Source organism: Agelaius tricolor, unplaced genomic scaffold, assembly GCF_023055355.1.
Source record: "Agelaius tricolor isolate 1412-34295 unplaced genomic scaffold, bAgeTri1.0.p SCAF_17, whole genome shotgun sequence".
Classification (NCBI taxonomy): Eukaryota; Metazoa; Chordata; class Aves; order Passeriformes; family Icteridae; genus Agelaius; species Agelaius tricolor.
Window position 1 is genome coordinate 1,740,309 of NW_027269277.1, and position 15,963 is coordinate 1,756,271.

The window sequence follows — 15,963 nt, forward strand, 5'->3', positions numbered from 1 at the left end:
TGCTCATATCAGGGCTTTCCTTTGTAAAAAGGAATGAAAACCTGAAGGTAGAAATAAACTGTCAAAGAAAATTGATATCGTGCTTTGCATAACACAATTTTCATTTATAATGCTCCCAAGTTCTTGTATTTTCAACTATTAACTTTATGAAAACTCTGCCTTAGTCCAGACCAGTAAAAATAGAAAGGATCATTTTCCAAAGGGATTTGTCTTTTTTTTTTTCTGACATCAAATAGTTGTAAGAGAAATGAACATTGTGCAGTAAAACATGACACATTATTAGGTGCTTTTCAAATTCAATCCAAGCAAAGATTATACCTAAATAATCCTAGAGTTATCACCTGGAACACGGTGAGCATTTTCACTTTGCTTTAAGATGGATCAAAGAGGAAAAAAAAATAAAGAAAAGAAATATTATGTGATAGGAAAGGGAGTGGAAAGCTCTTTAAAAAGCTCTGTTGAGTCTGGCAAGACAAGAGATTTAATTCTTTCTGTACAAGGGGGAAACAAGGAGAGGAAACCCCTCTAAAGAGCAACAGGAAGGTAACAAAAATGAGTCCCCACAGACCCTGAAATGCAGCTGAACTGGTGAAATTCTCCATCTGGGGAAGTTTACAAAAGCTGTTCTCAGACACGACTGAGGGCACACAAACACAAGGTTTCAGATTCAATATTCCTATAAAACCATAGGGTTTTCAGGAAGATGAATCACTAACACCCCTCTGCCATATTTTTTGTCTCTGGGTACTTTTCCTGCCCCAGGCCTGCCCTCAGGTATTTCTGAGAGGTTCCATCACCCTCCCAGCCCAGCAATTTCAGAGTGCCCCGAGTTCCTTCCTATCTGCACCCACACAAGCATCAAACCATGGAATCAAGGCTCTCAAACAACGCCATCCTGCACCACAAAATAAAACCAAATTCAAATTAATTAATTTTACTTTATGATGAACATATTGTTAATACTGCAATTCCTGCTGTGTTGACTTTCTGGATTTTTACCTCATGAAACAGAGCAGACAGTGCACAATTTATCCTGCCTTAAACCACATCCTCCTAGATGCACCAACCCATTACTGTTTTTCTTCATTATAGTGGAGAAAAACCTCTCCAAAGTTTTTCCTCACACTATTAGGTCATGATTCCTAATCCACAACCCTTCCATATTTTGCTTTTTTTGCACGGGAATTATTTCCTGATTTTTTTTATCTGGTAATTTAGCAGATACACTAAATTTTGTTACAGCCTTTCTCTGAAGCAGGCAGATAAAAATGGATTTCCCACCAGCCCCTGAAGACCCTGAATGCTCCCTTATCTTGCTGAACATTTTGTTACCTCTCCTCTTGCTGTGCTCACACCCCTAAGGCAGCCTGGAGTCTGAGGCTGAGCTTGTCTCAAAGCAAATCAACAATTTTCACATTACTGGTCAAGCACTGAAACACTGACTCGCTAATAGCTCCCTCTTGGCTTACACCATGTTTTGTTCATAAAAGAATGGAATATCTCACGATCAATTATGCAGGCCTGGGTAGAATTCTTTTCCCAACAATGAACATAAAGATATTAAAATACATAGATATAATAAAGGGAACAAAGCCAGGTACCGAGCAGAGCACTGTAAAAAACCTCACATTATGATAAAAATAAACATGTGGAATCTTGCCAGATGAGACCTGACCAATTTAAAGTTTTTCAAATTCCATCTTACAGAGCAACATGCAGACTACATCAAATTAAACAATTCACATGAAACACCTCAACAGCACGTCTGCTGCTTGATGGTTTGCAATAAAAACAGACTAACAATTCTGTGGATGCTTAGTGCACCACAGAGGCAGATACGGAATTTCAGTACACCTCATGGAAAATTTCCTATTTGGAGTGATTAAACCCTCACACACACACACACAGAATCACCCACATCCATCCCAGGGTCCTCACCATGGCTCATTAGAGCTGAGAAAAAGGGGCTGTAAAACAAAGCTTTGAGATGCTGCTGTGGTGCTGTGGTTCAAGATAAACCCGGCGCTCCTCACAGCCCACAAGGAGCCCCTGTGATTCCAGCCTGGCTTTTAAGAGTTCCAGATTGAACAGGAGACAGCCTGCCAGCCCTTTCCACCAGGACTTCTCACATCCCTCTTAGAATTTACTCAGGATAAACAAAGCAGAGGGCAGAAAAATGCTAAAAGACCTGAATTCCTCAGCCACCTCCCAGCACAGAAATGTTCATGCTCTCCTGCCTCTCTCCTGCCTCTCAGCAGGGAAACTGGGCTTGACCAAGCAGAAGGAGATTAAAGTTGTTTTTCCACAAGGTTAAACTCATCTTTAATTGGGAAATATCTAATTCTACCAGGGTTACAGCTTAGTAACCATGCATTCTCAAAGCACAAGAGGGAATGAAGGAAAAGCATTTCCCTTTAAATGGCCAGCGTAAAAACCTGCACAGCAGTTCTGAAATTAGGTTTGTAATGGGATCATGACAAATGGATTGATTTTTTTCCCCCCACTAATTTAGAAGGATGATCATTTGAGACAATAATTAGCAACATTGCCATTTAGTGTATTAAATAACAAACCAAACAGCTGGTTTCAGCCCTGACCAGAAAAGGAGAGCCATCCTATTAGAACAGCAAAATAATTTGCCTTTTTGCAGCACTATATTTTTCTAAGTTAACTTTGCCCAAAGACTCGCAGCATTCACCTGCTGCACATCCCAGCAAACACAAGGGGCAATGAGCTGCAGGTCTGGAATATTTATCTGCAGCAGAATCAGAACATTGAACCTCCCCTTAACTCAATTATATCCATTGATTTTCATGACAAACATCCAGTCACACCAAACGTGACACCAGACATGCAAATATTTTAAAGCGCTTTTAGTGGGGGCATTATATTTTCTTTTTATTCCAGGGTGAAAAATCAGGTAAAGGAAAGGATTAATAAATGCCACAGAGGACATTTCTCAGTGGAAATCAAATTGAATGACAACAGTTCTATCAGAACTGTCAGTGAACAACAGGCTCTCCAAATAAATAAACCAATAAACAAATTCCAGCTTCTGGGATTGTTTGTGTGAGTGTAGCTGGGCTGCTCAGGGCTGACATTTCACAATGTGTTGCTGATGTTGTTCCCTCCAACTGCAAGAGGCCCTGGCCATATTTCTGACACACTAATTATCTTATTTTTAAACTTTTACCTATAAAAAGGCAGCTCTGCACACACAGATCATTTTGTGTGCTGGGGAGACACACTCCCCAAAGACTGAGTAAAGAACTAAAGTACATTTGAGCTCAACAACATCAAATACTGGTGGCTTTTTCCCCTAAAGCTTAATAATGCCAATTGAATATAAGTAACTAAATATAGCCCAAATTGCTTGTAATCTGATTTTTAACTTGGCTGGGTCAGCTCTCCAATAGGATTCAAACTGCTGAGATGCCACGAGCTTAAACAATTAGCAATGCAAAAAAAAAAAAAAAAACAACAGAGGAGGAAAACTCTGCTTATTCACCAATGTCCTGAATTCCCCAAAAAAGCCTCTAGTTTGGGAAAGAAAAGCAGATTATTTGTACAAACGAATGCTTCCTATCTGCTATCAGCGTGCTTTCAGCAGGGGGATTTTCTGGCAGGGCTGATGAAGGCCCTGGATGCATTTCTCAGACTCACAAGCACCAGCAGCTCCATCAGGGGTGCCTTGGCTGCTCTGGCAGCCCCATCTGAATAGCAGGAGAGTGCTCAGAGATGAAAGGTTTTTAAATGTAACCTCTCAGAAGACGAGGCACTCTCAGTTTCCTTCTCCAAAGTGCATTTTAGGGATTCTTCACTTGCATTTGGGGCAATACAAAATAATGCAAATCTGGGCCACGCAGACTGGGGCTGTCAAACAGCCCAGCAAATCACTGGGATCTCAAATCTAATACTCAAATCACACATTTTGCTGCCTTAAAGCTCCAAGAACACAGAACAGAGCATCCTAGATGCAAAATTTAACATACACCACCCATGGAATACTTTCTACCTTGCTCATATTAACCAACTTGCATAAAACCATACAGAACAGGTGATGCAAGGTGGATATTCTGAAGAACATTTGATTAACTTATTACCAATAAATTCAAATTGACACAAGCAAAAAACCTGGTATTCCTGGCACTTAAATAAATTCAGGCTCTGCTTCAAAAACTTCCTTGAAACTTGAACAATTTATGTACTCAAATTAATTGCAAAGCAGATGTACAGCATTATAAGCTTGCAATTATTGCTTAAAACGTTTTCCATTTAAACATAAAACTCATAAAACTGAAGATTCAACAGTAAATAAATCATTACTTTCCGGTGCTGTGCCTTCAACAGGCACTGCCAAGTCTTTTTCTTCCACTTAGTATTGTAATTTAGAAGAAAATAGTTGTTTTCTGTATGAAGCTAACAGAAAGTTAAATTATTCCCAAGTTTATTTTTTAAGAAATAATTTTTCGTACTTAAATGCAAACAACAACAGCTCCCACAAGAGAATTATCAGCTGATTTTAATCTGAACGTTCCCAGTGCACCAAAGTCCCCAGCCTTGTCCCCAGATCATTTCTGTACAGCTGAAGTGCATCCAGAAGGGAAATGAACCCCTCGTGTTTCACTGTGAGGCTGCAGTGGTTGTTAGACAGCACTGGGAGCATAAATGCACATCAAGAGAGGATCCATGCCTGTCAGGAAGGCAGCTCTTTTATTCCAGAAAAAGGATTCTCTTCTAATGAATGGTGTTCCTTACTAGAAATTAAAATTAGTTCACAAATTGCTGCTGTTCCATTTAATGATAAGATGAATGCACAGTGCTTTGAATTTTTTTTATCTGCAGTAATTTTTGCTCTTTCATTCATCATTCCCTTAATTTTGCAAACTCTTTAAAAAAAAAAAGCTTTGAATTCCTCACATGTGTGCAATCAGTCAGAAAAGCCACGTGGCAGCACTGACTGCTCTGGGAGGCAAAAGATGTCAATGACTTGAGGCACATGAATGTCTCTGACTGGGGTAAATGATCAGCTGCAAAGCACAAAAGCCACACAAGGTCTCCAGTTAAGGCTCATGCAGGACACACTGGAGGAATGAATTCATGTCAGGTGTTTCATAAAACACACACAGCCAAAGTTATTCCTGTGCAGGGAGCAGGATAGCAAAAAGCAGGAACAAATATGTGCCCTTGGAAGAGCATTCCAAGCTCCTGTATACAGCAGGAGCCAGATATATTATATATTTTTTCTAGAGGAATTAATTATTTTCTAGAGGAACAAACTTTAGTTTGAGTGTTGCAAGGGAGAAAGAAGTGATATTTATTATTCATGTATTTATAGCTCTAAATCAATATTAATGTTAACTCAGTACAACTTTCCATTTGTTCCCTCTGAAATTGCTTTTCAATTCACTTGTTTTTAATCTTTGTTAATAACATTTCCATTTGAACTCCATGAATGTAAACACTTTTCTCAATCCCCAACTAGACACCCATGTTTTAGCATCACTGAAATCTCTGTATACACTTACAGCACACAAATATAAAATTCAGACTTCTGCACTTTGGAAAAATCTTCAATTAGAGGCACAAACACTGAAATAAAACCAGGAGTGAAAGCCAGATTTGGCATAGTCTGTAATTACTTTTCTAAACTGTTGAATCAGGCTCCCCAGTGCTGCATGCAGCAGGGCTAATTATAAAAGGAACCTCTCCCATTTAAAGCTGAATTATTTACAAATTGACCTTCAGGTAAAATGCAATTCCAGTCACGGATCAGATCATGGAAAAGTTGTTTCAGAAATCACACCTAAGTTATTTAATATAGCAAGAAATTCACAGAAGGACTATTTGAATCCCTTTATTTTCTTCAGCCACACTGCACTGAGATGAATAACTGTATGTGCTAAATAAAAACCTGATTAAACAAAGAGAAAAATTATCTTGCTTAGAAACTGAGCAAGAAAAAACCCCAAAATGAAAATGCAGGTAGAATTTCTATTCATCTTCTTGTCAGTCACAGCACCAAAAGCTTATTTGTTAAAAAAGTTAGAAAAAACTAAAATGACTTAAATTGTTTGACAGAATTTGCTTCTCTATTTTGACTATTAATTTAATTATTACAAATTCATATTATGAATGGTATTTTTCTTGTCACTGGCCTCCTACATGAATCTCCAGGCAGTATCTATCACTCTCACATCCTCTGAAGCAAGTCTCATGCACAACTCCTGGTAAATAGCTTTGTTTATGACAGGAATGAGAAACTGTGCCTTGAATATTGTAATTGCTGCATCCCAAAACTCTACTGAGACATCTCAGATTTTCTCAAACACTCAGGGAGATGCTCAGCCTGAGATTCTGTAACTTTTCAATCTCGGGATGTGCCATCACCAACAAATCTCCAGGCAGCTGGGGAATCAAAGAAATACAGGCTGCAGACCAGGGTGTCACTTTTACACCCTCCAGAATGATTCTCCAATCTAATAAAAAGATGGGAGTGTAGAAAGCTTTAAGGCATTCAGTGATAAGCAGAAACAAAGTGGATCCCTCGATCCAAGGGGAGATGACTTTTGCAATAAAAGCACGGCACTTATCAGGTCATCTGTTCATTATGCAAAATACAAATCCCCACGGGGAGGCAGCCCCTGGCTCCAGCCTTATCTCTGCTCCAAGCCCCCAGTGCTGAGAAAAGCAGGGAGGAACCAACCTGGAGAAATCTACCTGTAATCAACAAAACCCTGGAAAAATTCACTTTCAAACGTTCCAGAGGCTCCTCCCAACACAAAGAAGCATTTGTACTTTTTCTTTTTTTTTTTTACATTTTTGCATTGTCAGACAATGCGGAAATGTAAAGACAAGACAAACTTTTTCTTCTCTAAGAAATGCAGGAGATAAGCTGCAGAGAGAAAAATGTGAACCATTATCTACTTGGCTCTTTTTCCTCACCAAACCATCAGAGTGATGCTAATCGTGGCTGTAAGTAAACACACAGGCAGAAAAACAAAAATAAAACTGAACAATCGTTTCTGCAACCTGAAAAGCAGAGCTGTCCAACTTACCAAGAAAAAACAGTGGTAAAGGTGCATTTCATAAATTGGTTTGATTTATGAACAAAAGTGGGGCCAAGGTGACAGAATTCAGCCTCTGCTGGGGTGACAAGGCACAGAACAATTACAGGGCAATATTGGAAGATTTTCTGATGTGAATGAAGCTCGGGGAAATAATAATGAGCTTTGTTTAATAGCAGAACTGATAGAAGTGATTACCAGCAGCAAGTTCCTGAACCTGGCACACGGGACAAGGTGCAAGGGAAGATGGAAGGAATCAGAAACAATTTCCACTTAGCCAGGAGTTGTCTCCCTTGAGCTGCTCTGCAGCAGCCTTGTCAGAACCTTGAAACAAATCCATCCAGAGGAGATGTTAAATACCTGCTTGTGAAATTCTGTCACTGACTCCACTCAGATGGCAAATCCTGCAAAAAACTGACTTGGCCCAGGCACAGCAGAGGGGACAAAGCTTCATGGCAGCCACCAACCAAAGGTGCTGAGCAGCTGTGGATGGATCCCAACACCAATCCCCTCCTTTTCCTTCCTCTGAAAACCCCAAACCCCCCAGTTCTGCTGCAGCAAGAAAGGAGAGAGCTCACAGGAACACCTGAGCTTCTGGCAATGCACAAAATGCCCTGGGCTTGGCCCCACACTCCAAATGCTCCCAATATTTCCACACTGAGCTGGGATTTGAGCACAATAAAAACCTGGGAATTTTTTTTTTTTAAGAGCTTTTTCTCAGTCTTTGTTGCATTTTTGTGAGCTTCTTGTATCTTCAGCAGACCTGTTCCTTTAAAGTTTTGAACAAACTGAAAGCTGGATATACAAAAACAAGCTAGACAGACATCATATTAAAGTCCCCCCTAGATTTTACTTAAAGAATCCACAGTCTCTATTCTCTACAGAAATTAAAGGAAATAACACTTCAAAGTGAAAACAAACAAATATTCCTCTAAAATGTTAAAAATGTAACTTAAAAGCATTAACAAAATTAATACTCTGCCCTTCAAAAAACACCACATCTGGAGCTAAAATAATAAATATATCAACTTTACTGCTGGTATTTTTCTAAAATTGAATAAATAATTCTTTTCAGACAAAAAACATCCCCATACTGAGCCTATGGCTGCTCAGTGTAACTCCTTCTTTCAGGAAAGCTGTCTGGGCACCCCTGGAAAATCTGATTATTGATGCTTCCAGCTCTCCTCAGCTCTCTGCTTGCTTACATTCACCACACCCACTGATGCTTTTTCTCTGCTCTGGAAGAACTGCATGAAAAGAGAATTTAAACCTATTTTGGAGCGCTGCAAGTGCCCAAGCAGAGGATGAGAATGCTCAGATCACCAGGGGCACGTGCCAAAGGATATGCTCATCTTCTCCACAAACTTGTCGTGCTCGTCCTGGCTTTTGGGGAAGTTCTCAATGTCCTTCTCCAGGCGCTGGATCTGCTGGTTCATGGAATCCAGGTTGCTCTTCAGAGTCTGGGCTGAAACTGAAGGCAAGAGAAGAGTTTATAAAGCCATTCCAGGAAGGGGATCAGAAGAGGAAAAAAACAATGGCAGTATAAATAATCTGAAAGAGAAGGGTTCCATTAAGTAGATTCATATTTTTCTGAATTACAGCTCATAAAAAAATCCTTCCCTTCATAAAAATAAATTGAAAATATCTACTGTAATATACCAGATCATCATATTTAACATTGAAATGTCACCACTTAATTCTACCATTAGTTCAAATTATTCCATTTCTATTTAAATTTATGGTAAAATTTCCAATATTTCTAATATTATTATTTCTAATATTCTTTTAAATCTAATTCAAAGATTAAAAACTAACTAGAGTTCAAAGAGATTTCATCTTCTTAATGCATGTACTTGGTTAAATGAATGATCTTATTAAGGCACATTTCTGTTACAGGAATGATTTAAAGAATAGGCATGGGGGAAAAAAATTAAATATTTTTTCTTATATTGAAGTTGCTCTGATTTCTGGAGCCCAGAGCTGTGTTAACAGCAAAGGTAGGTCTGAATAATAAAAGCTGCTGATAATCAAAAGGAAGTGAAGGACTCAGAGTACAGCACACTAATTAAAAAAAAAGAGGGGACTGTAAAGAACTCCTGCTTGCTGTGTGACAAGCTATTCTAATGAAAAGCACTGTGCTGCCAGTTTGGATTAAACAGCCCCTAATTGATGCATCCTGGGAGCAAAAAATGACAGCAGCATGGTGGAGGTGAAGCAACCCACGCCACACAGGAACCCCAGAGCTGATGAAAAGGGACAGAGCCTCAGCAGGGAAACCCCTGGTGCAGCAGGAGAATTAAAACAACCTGAACTGGAAATATTGACTTTTCTGGCATCAGCCATGAGCCCATTTGTCAGGCAGGTTTGATCCCAAAGGACAAATGGCCAAGTTCCTGCTCTTCAGTCAGAGCAGCCCAAGGCTCTCTGCCATCCTTTGGCTCCTCTTGCACAGCTCAAAACTCAGCGCCCTTAGGAAAAAGCAGAGAATCCCAAGACCCCTTTGCCCCAGTGCAGCCAAGAAAATCAAATTACTCCTTTTATTTTTTTAAGGAGTTTTTATTATCTTTTGCTGGAAAGCAGTTTGCCCAAAAGTTCCACTAAGTATTTTCTAAAGAGCCATTTATTTTTCTATTTTCTTGTCATTAAAAAAAAAAAGAAGATGCTGTGGATTCATGAGATTAAAGAGCAGAAGGAAACTGAGTCACGATGGCCTGAAAAACAGCACATAGGAAATAAAAATCTGGTAAATAAGGGAACTGTTCCCAGAGGAAAATCAATTTTCTATTCTTTCCAAGTGAGGACTCACATCAGCTGTAACACTGATTCCACCAGCATGTTCAAATGCATATGGCACCAACAGAGCTCTCTTTATAGCAGCCATTATCTTGATTTTATTTTCAATTTTATCCATTTTATACTGGGTACCAAAGGAACTACTAATCATGTAATCCTGGAATTATAGTGGAAGTTTTTAAAGCTGAATTCAGCTGGGGTGGGAATCTATATTGACCACAGAATCCTTGTAGTTTTTTAATTCACATTTGAGAGTTAACCCTGAAATCAACCACTAAAACACTCAGAATAACACAAATTATCAAAGCTTTTAGGTTCTGCTTGCATTAGTTTAATCATTGGATATTATGATCAAAGCACCCATTTTTGCTCGAACTGAAGAACTTGAATTACTGTAATATTTTTATGGGCTGTCGTGGAGCTGCAGAGGGGGACAAACAGCACTGAAGGAAAATGCTGGAAGTGAAAAATAAATGAGGAGGATGCAAATGGTCATTCTGTTCATAGAATAGCAGCTGGTAAGGAAATAGGCAACATAACACAGAGTTTAACTGCTAGCAGCAATTTAGAAATATTTAAATGCACGACCACGTAGCAAGAGTAAAAGTTTATTTTTGTCTGGAATTCAGAAGTGCCAAGAAATTCAGCAAGCAATGACAAATAAGTGTTGAACTTTGTGATTGAGATGGATGGAAAGTGTTTTCACTTCTGTAAAACGAAGTTCAGAAAGGCCCAGATCAGGAACATACTGGCTTTGAAAGCAGGGAGGGACTCTATCCAAACAAGAAGGCTGCATCCTAAAGCTGTGCTTCCCATAATTAACTTCTATACTCACACTCAATTAACTAAAAAATGTTATAGAATATGCAATTATGCTCACTTTTTCCTCCCCCCCCATGCCCAGGCAAATGTACAAGTTTCTGTTCAAGTAATTTATGCAGTTGTTGTTCTGCAAGACAAATTTCAAGAGATGACAGAACAGGGAACATACATATATATAGACTATAATAAAATATCTGCATTTCCTCCCATAAACCCTTTTATTAGAGATTTACTACTTCAGTAATGTGCAAAGGAATCAACATGAATACCTTCTACTTTCAGGGAAATTCATGTAAATTTCTTCAAACTCTCGCAAGGTTTTAATTTATGAAAGCATAAATTCTCCTTGCAGCACAAAGCCATTTCCTTGAAACCATTTCAAGCTGCACACCCTGAACAGCCTGTCCCTGCCCTCCCCAAAGACAGAGCCTTCTTCACCTTCCCTTTGCCCATCATGGAAAATCTGGCATTTCATGGAACTGGCCTCAAAATGGACACGAAAGGCAGCATTTGGCCTTCAGCAGCAAGGGCTCTTGCTGACAAAGCCTCTCTGGAGCAGCCATTCCAACGTTATTCCACTTAATGTTGCAGCAAGAGAGAACAACCAACTACATCCAATACATAAATAACTGATGCCAAAGCAGGAACATGAGGCAAGTACAGAAAATGAGGAAAACATGAAGAAAAAATACCCCAGCAGCAAAAGTCACCAGCAAAAATACTCTGTGTGTGAGCCCCAAACACTCAATGGTGAGCAGACCCCAGAAAAAAGGGAAGCAATCTAAAGGATGCCTGGCCATTGATTTCCTTGTATTAGCAAGGATAAAAAGTTGGTTGTTTTCATTTCCAAATGAAAAGAAATCAGCAGCAGTAAGAACCACCTCACCCACCCCCACAGGACAGTCAGGACTCCCACCCAGGGAAAAGCAGCATCCAAGAAATGGGAAAACTGGAGAATTCCAAAGTCAGACTGATTTGCTGACACAGGGAACAGTGAGGACAGAGGAGAAATGAGCTCAGGAAGGAATGATGTGGATTCTTGGACAGCAGGTTCAGAAAGAAGTCAAAAGTAAGAGGCAGGGATGGAATTTTTGAAGTCTCTGAACATGTGCAGATGGAGGGGAAACAGCCTGGAGGAACTGCAGGGTTCTCCCCAGCCAGCCTGTCTAAAAACCCACACAAACCCCAAAACCTATATATGGATCAATCCTCAAGGCCAAAGAGAGGAAAAAAGCAGCAAAATTCCTCAGTTTGTGCCAAATTGTGTCAGTCTGGCTCTCAGTTCAGCCCTAAGAAAAGGTTGGCTTGCAGACAGCACCTGCAGCTCGAGGGTGGAAAGAAATGCAGGACCTTGAATGCGTGGACCTCAGACCCTGGAGATAAAAGGATTTATGAGACAAAGAAAAAAGCCAAGAGCAGAAGTTAAACCTGTGTTTCAACTCCCTACAGAGTCACTGTAACATGCAGAGCACACAGGAACAAGGCAAAGGATGTGTGACAATGCCTTGTCCAGATGATTCCTGTCAGGGGCAGAGCAATACAATACAACACAGAGCACTCACATCCATCAAACCAATATTGTCTCTGCACAAATACTGAGTGCAGCTCACTTCATCATGCATCATTAAATCTTGGACTGATTAAGAGATTATTTTGCATATTATTATTTAATTATAGTAGAAAATCACAGCCACTGCAGAGATGGCACAATATTATTCTGACATGGAAGGCAATAATTTCCTTCACCTTGTTATTTTCCTTATATTAATTGCTCCTCTGGAAAAAACCCCTCCAACCAATCCTATGCACTTATTGTGGAGAAAGCATTGCACAGTCTGCACGCTAAGGAAGGCTTAGTGAGTGTCTGCTGGAGCAGCTCAGGCCCAGCAAAGTGCTCCCAGCAGTTAATCTCATGTTGATGGGGAGCACGAGCTGGTCCCTGCAGCCAAGCTAAGCATTTTGTATTTACATTAATACAGCAACAGGAGCAAAGGTCAGACTAATCCCTTCTAAAATAAGATGGCATCAGACTGAGAGTCCTCCCCACAACAAGGGGTGAAATGATACATTTTGATTAGGTGCAGTGCCTCTTGCATGAGAAATTTAAATGGTCTCTGATCATGATGCAGAGCTGGGATGGCCATGTCCACAGCTGGGAAACACTCTGAAGTGAAAGCCAACATCAATTACTTCAGTAAGCAAAGGCAGGTCTGTACCAAGCAAATTAACTGGTGGATTTTTAAGTCTAGACAGCATTTGCACCATAACTACATTGTAAGCATACTAATGACTATTTATTTCTTATTGCCTGAGGGCAGATGGAAAGAGACTTTCACAAAGGAGTGAGAGGCAGTTTGGAGGGAAATGGGTGAGCAAGTTCATAATCTGCAGGAATTACAAGCATTGATTACTCAATTCATACCAAGCAAGTTTCTGTTTGTTAGGACAATAAATGTTTAAACACCTCAGGGTCAAAGGGGAAGAACAGCTCCCCCCTCACCCAGCCAGAGGAGCTGCCATCCTCCTCTTCCAAAATCTGGGAAAGCTTTCTGACACAGAGTCCTGGTGCTTAACAACCAACCCACCCTGCAGAACAGACTTGCTCCCTGGCACAATCTTCCCTGCACTTCTGCAGCTTTAGGAGCAGGTCTGCCCAAATGGAGATGGTTTTTTTTGTATCCTATTACTGGGATTTGATCTGAGGAAGCCCCAAAGCAGAATTTTTAACAGACAGATTTCACTCATTGGCACTTCTGATTTGCAGGCTGAGGTTTCCCCGCCCAGCAGAGGCTCTGCCTGCTCCCAGCCCTGCAGGGGAAGGGCAGAAGGCAGGGGCACAGCATTGCTCACCTGTCCAGGCTGTGCTCACCTGTCCAGGCTGTGTTCCAACCTCTCCAGGCTGTGCTCCACCTGTCCAAGCTGTGCTCCACCTTTCCAGGCTGTGCTCACCTGTCCAGGCTGTGTTCCAACCTCTCCAGGCTGTGCTCCACCTGTCCAAGCTGTGCTCACCTGTCCAGGCTGTGCTCCACCTTTCCAGCCTCTGCTCCACCTGTCCAGCCCCTGCTCCACCTTGTCACTTTTCCTGGCTCTGCTCCACCTTTCCAGCCTGTTTTCCACCTTTCCAACCTCTGTTTTCCACCTTTCCAGCCTGTTTGCCACCTTTCCAGCCTCTGCTCCACCTTGTCACCTTTCCTGGCTCTGCTCCACCTTTCCAGCCTCTGCTCTACCTTTCCAACCTGTTTTCCACCTTTCCAGTCTCCTCTGCTCCACCTTTCCAGCCCCTGCTCCACCTTTCCAGGCTGCTACAGGAGCTTCCCTGCCCTGGCCAAGCTGTGCTCTGCTGTCCCTGTCCTGCCCACCTGCAGGAGAGCTGAACACAATTTCCATGTAAAAGGCCTTTGTAACAAGCCCCATAACTCCTGGTTTGGAGTTTAATGAGAGATTCAGGCTCAGGCACTCTGCGTGTGCCACCCTCCTGCTCTGCCCTTGTCAGGAGCAGCTTTTCCCCCAAGCTTCCACGTTTACCTCACTAACCAAACAATGCCATAGAATAGAAGCTCTTTAGTTGAACTGCCTTTTCATATCACAGCTACAAATCTTTTAGGAAACAGATGCCCCAATTTTAGAAGAACAACCAGGAGCACTGGAGCTGCTGGGAGGGGAGAGCTCTGCAGTCAGCAGTGTGGGATCTCACCTCCAGAAACCCACCCCACTTCCATGTTGACTTAATTACAGATGTCTTTCAAGATCTCAGAAGTTGAGTTTATTTTTAAAAGAGAGCTCATAATTACAAAATCAGTATGTATTAAATGAGCATGCTGAAGCAGAGCTGCTGGCAGGGGTGTAAGGCAAACTGCAAATGAAGCAGAGGAGACGAGGAAACACAGAGTGAGGGAGGAGGCACAGAGAGGGAGCAGAGCTGCTGTCACACAACCTGCTCCTGACAGAACAACTCTCAGAGATCGTGGGCAAATTCATCCTGGCCTTCCTGACTGCCTGAGCCATGTCCAGAGGGGCTGGAGCCTTCCTCAGAGCCACCAAAGTGCAAATTCCACCACAGAGAAGCAGGAGAAGAAAGAACAAAGTGCCATTTTTGCAGCTTTTGCCTCTCTCTGGAGGCTTGTATTAAGGAATTCTAAATGGATTACACAACTTAAGACATTTAAAGCAATCTTCACTTCTGAATTGGTTTAACTACAGCCAGAAATTCTTAAATGCTTTAATTTCTTTAATAAGCAACAGCCCATGAGAGTCATTTGGGCCGTTCTTTCATTTTGCCCTTGATACTTACACTTCAGGGAGAGGAGCAGAGCCTTGAAATGCAAGCCATAGAGAAAGCTGCTTAATGGAGATTCCAAATTATAACTGCAAAATGTAGCTCCAGAACAACCACAGCTCTCTGCAGCATTTATTACACACAGACTGCAACTAAAACATCCTCAAAGCCTTCCCAGACTGGGAGAACTCCCTGAGCCATCCTGCAGAGTGTGAGGCAATCCAGAATCTCAGCCAGGCTCCAAAAGGATCCCTTGGAGAAATTCCTGCTCACAACTACAACACAAGGAGCACCTGTGAGGATTCTGCTCTCCACCACTCATGGGCCAGATTGGGCAAACTCTGCTTCAGCAATTTAAACTGTGCTTCAAAGGTGGAAATGCTGCAATTTAAACTGTGCTTTAAAGGTGGAAATGCTGCAACTTAAACTGTGCTTTAAAGGTGGAAATGCTGCAATTTAAACTGTGCTTCAAAGGTGGAAATGCTGCAGTTTAAACTGTGCTTCAAAGGTGGAAATGCTGCAACTTAAACTGTGCTTTAAAGGTGGAAATGCTGCAATTTAAACTGTGCTTTAAAGGTGGAAATGCTGCAGATCTCTCTGCTAAAACCCAGGTTTTTTTCTGCTGCACCAAACTATAAAACTTTTGTCTGACAGAAAAACGGCTGCTGCTTATGAGCATGTTTTAAATTGCTGTACTTCAAAGTGACAGTGGCACAGGATGTTTTAAAATATTTCCCCCATTCTAAAATGATGCCATTAAATCACAGTGAAGTATCTGTATAAAATCTCAAAATTAATACTTTATTACAGTATTTGTAATAAAGAGTACACACACATTTGCATTCCCCAGTGTTTCCATTGCTAATGGCCTTTCTTGAGAGATGCCTGCACCATCAGAACCAGATGCTTGCAAATTAATGAAATAAATTCCTATGTCCAGGTGAGTGACAAATCAGTGCTGGTGATATTGGCATTTTCCAGGCCACTGCACAGACCTCATTCACC

At 41.1% G+C, this 15,963-nt stretch overlaps 1 protein-coding gene across 3 annotated transcripts in view; it reads right to left on the reverse strand.

Moving 5' to 3' along the window:
- DIAPH2 (diaphanous related formin 2) overlaps window positions 1-15,963 on the reverse strand; it is a 172,128-nt gene that overhangs the window by 77,210 nt on the left and 78,955 nt on the right. For all 3 annotated transcript variants that reach the window (XM_071442165.1, XM_071442164.1, XM_071442163.1), the window contains one exon: window positions 8,413-8,538. In XM_071442165.1, coding sequence (XP_071298266.1) covers window positions 8,413-8,538 — 126 coding nt within the window. The remainder of the gene's footprint in view (window positions 1-8,412; window positions 8,539-15,963) is intronic.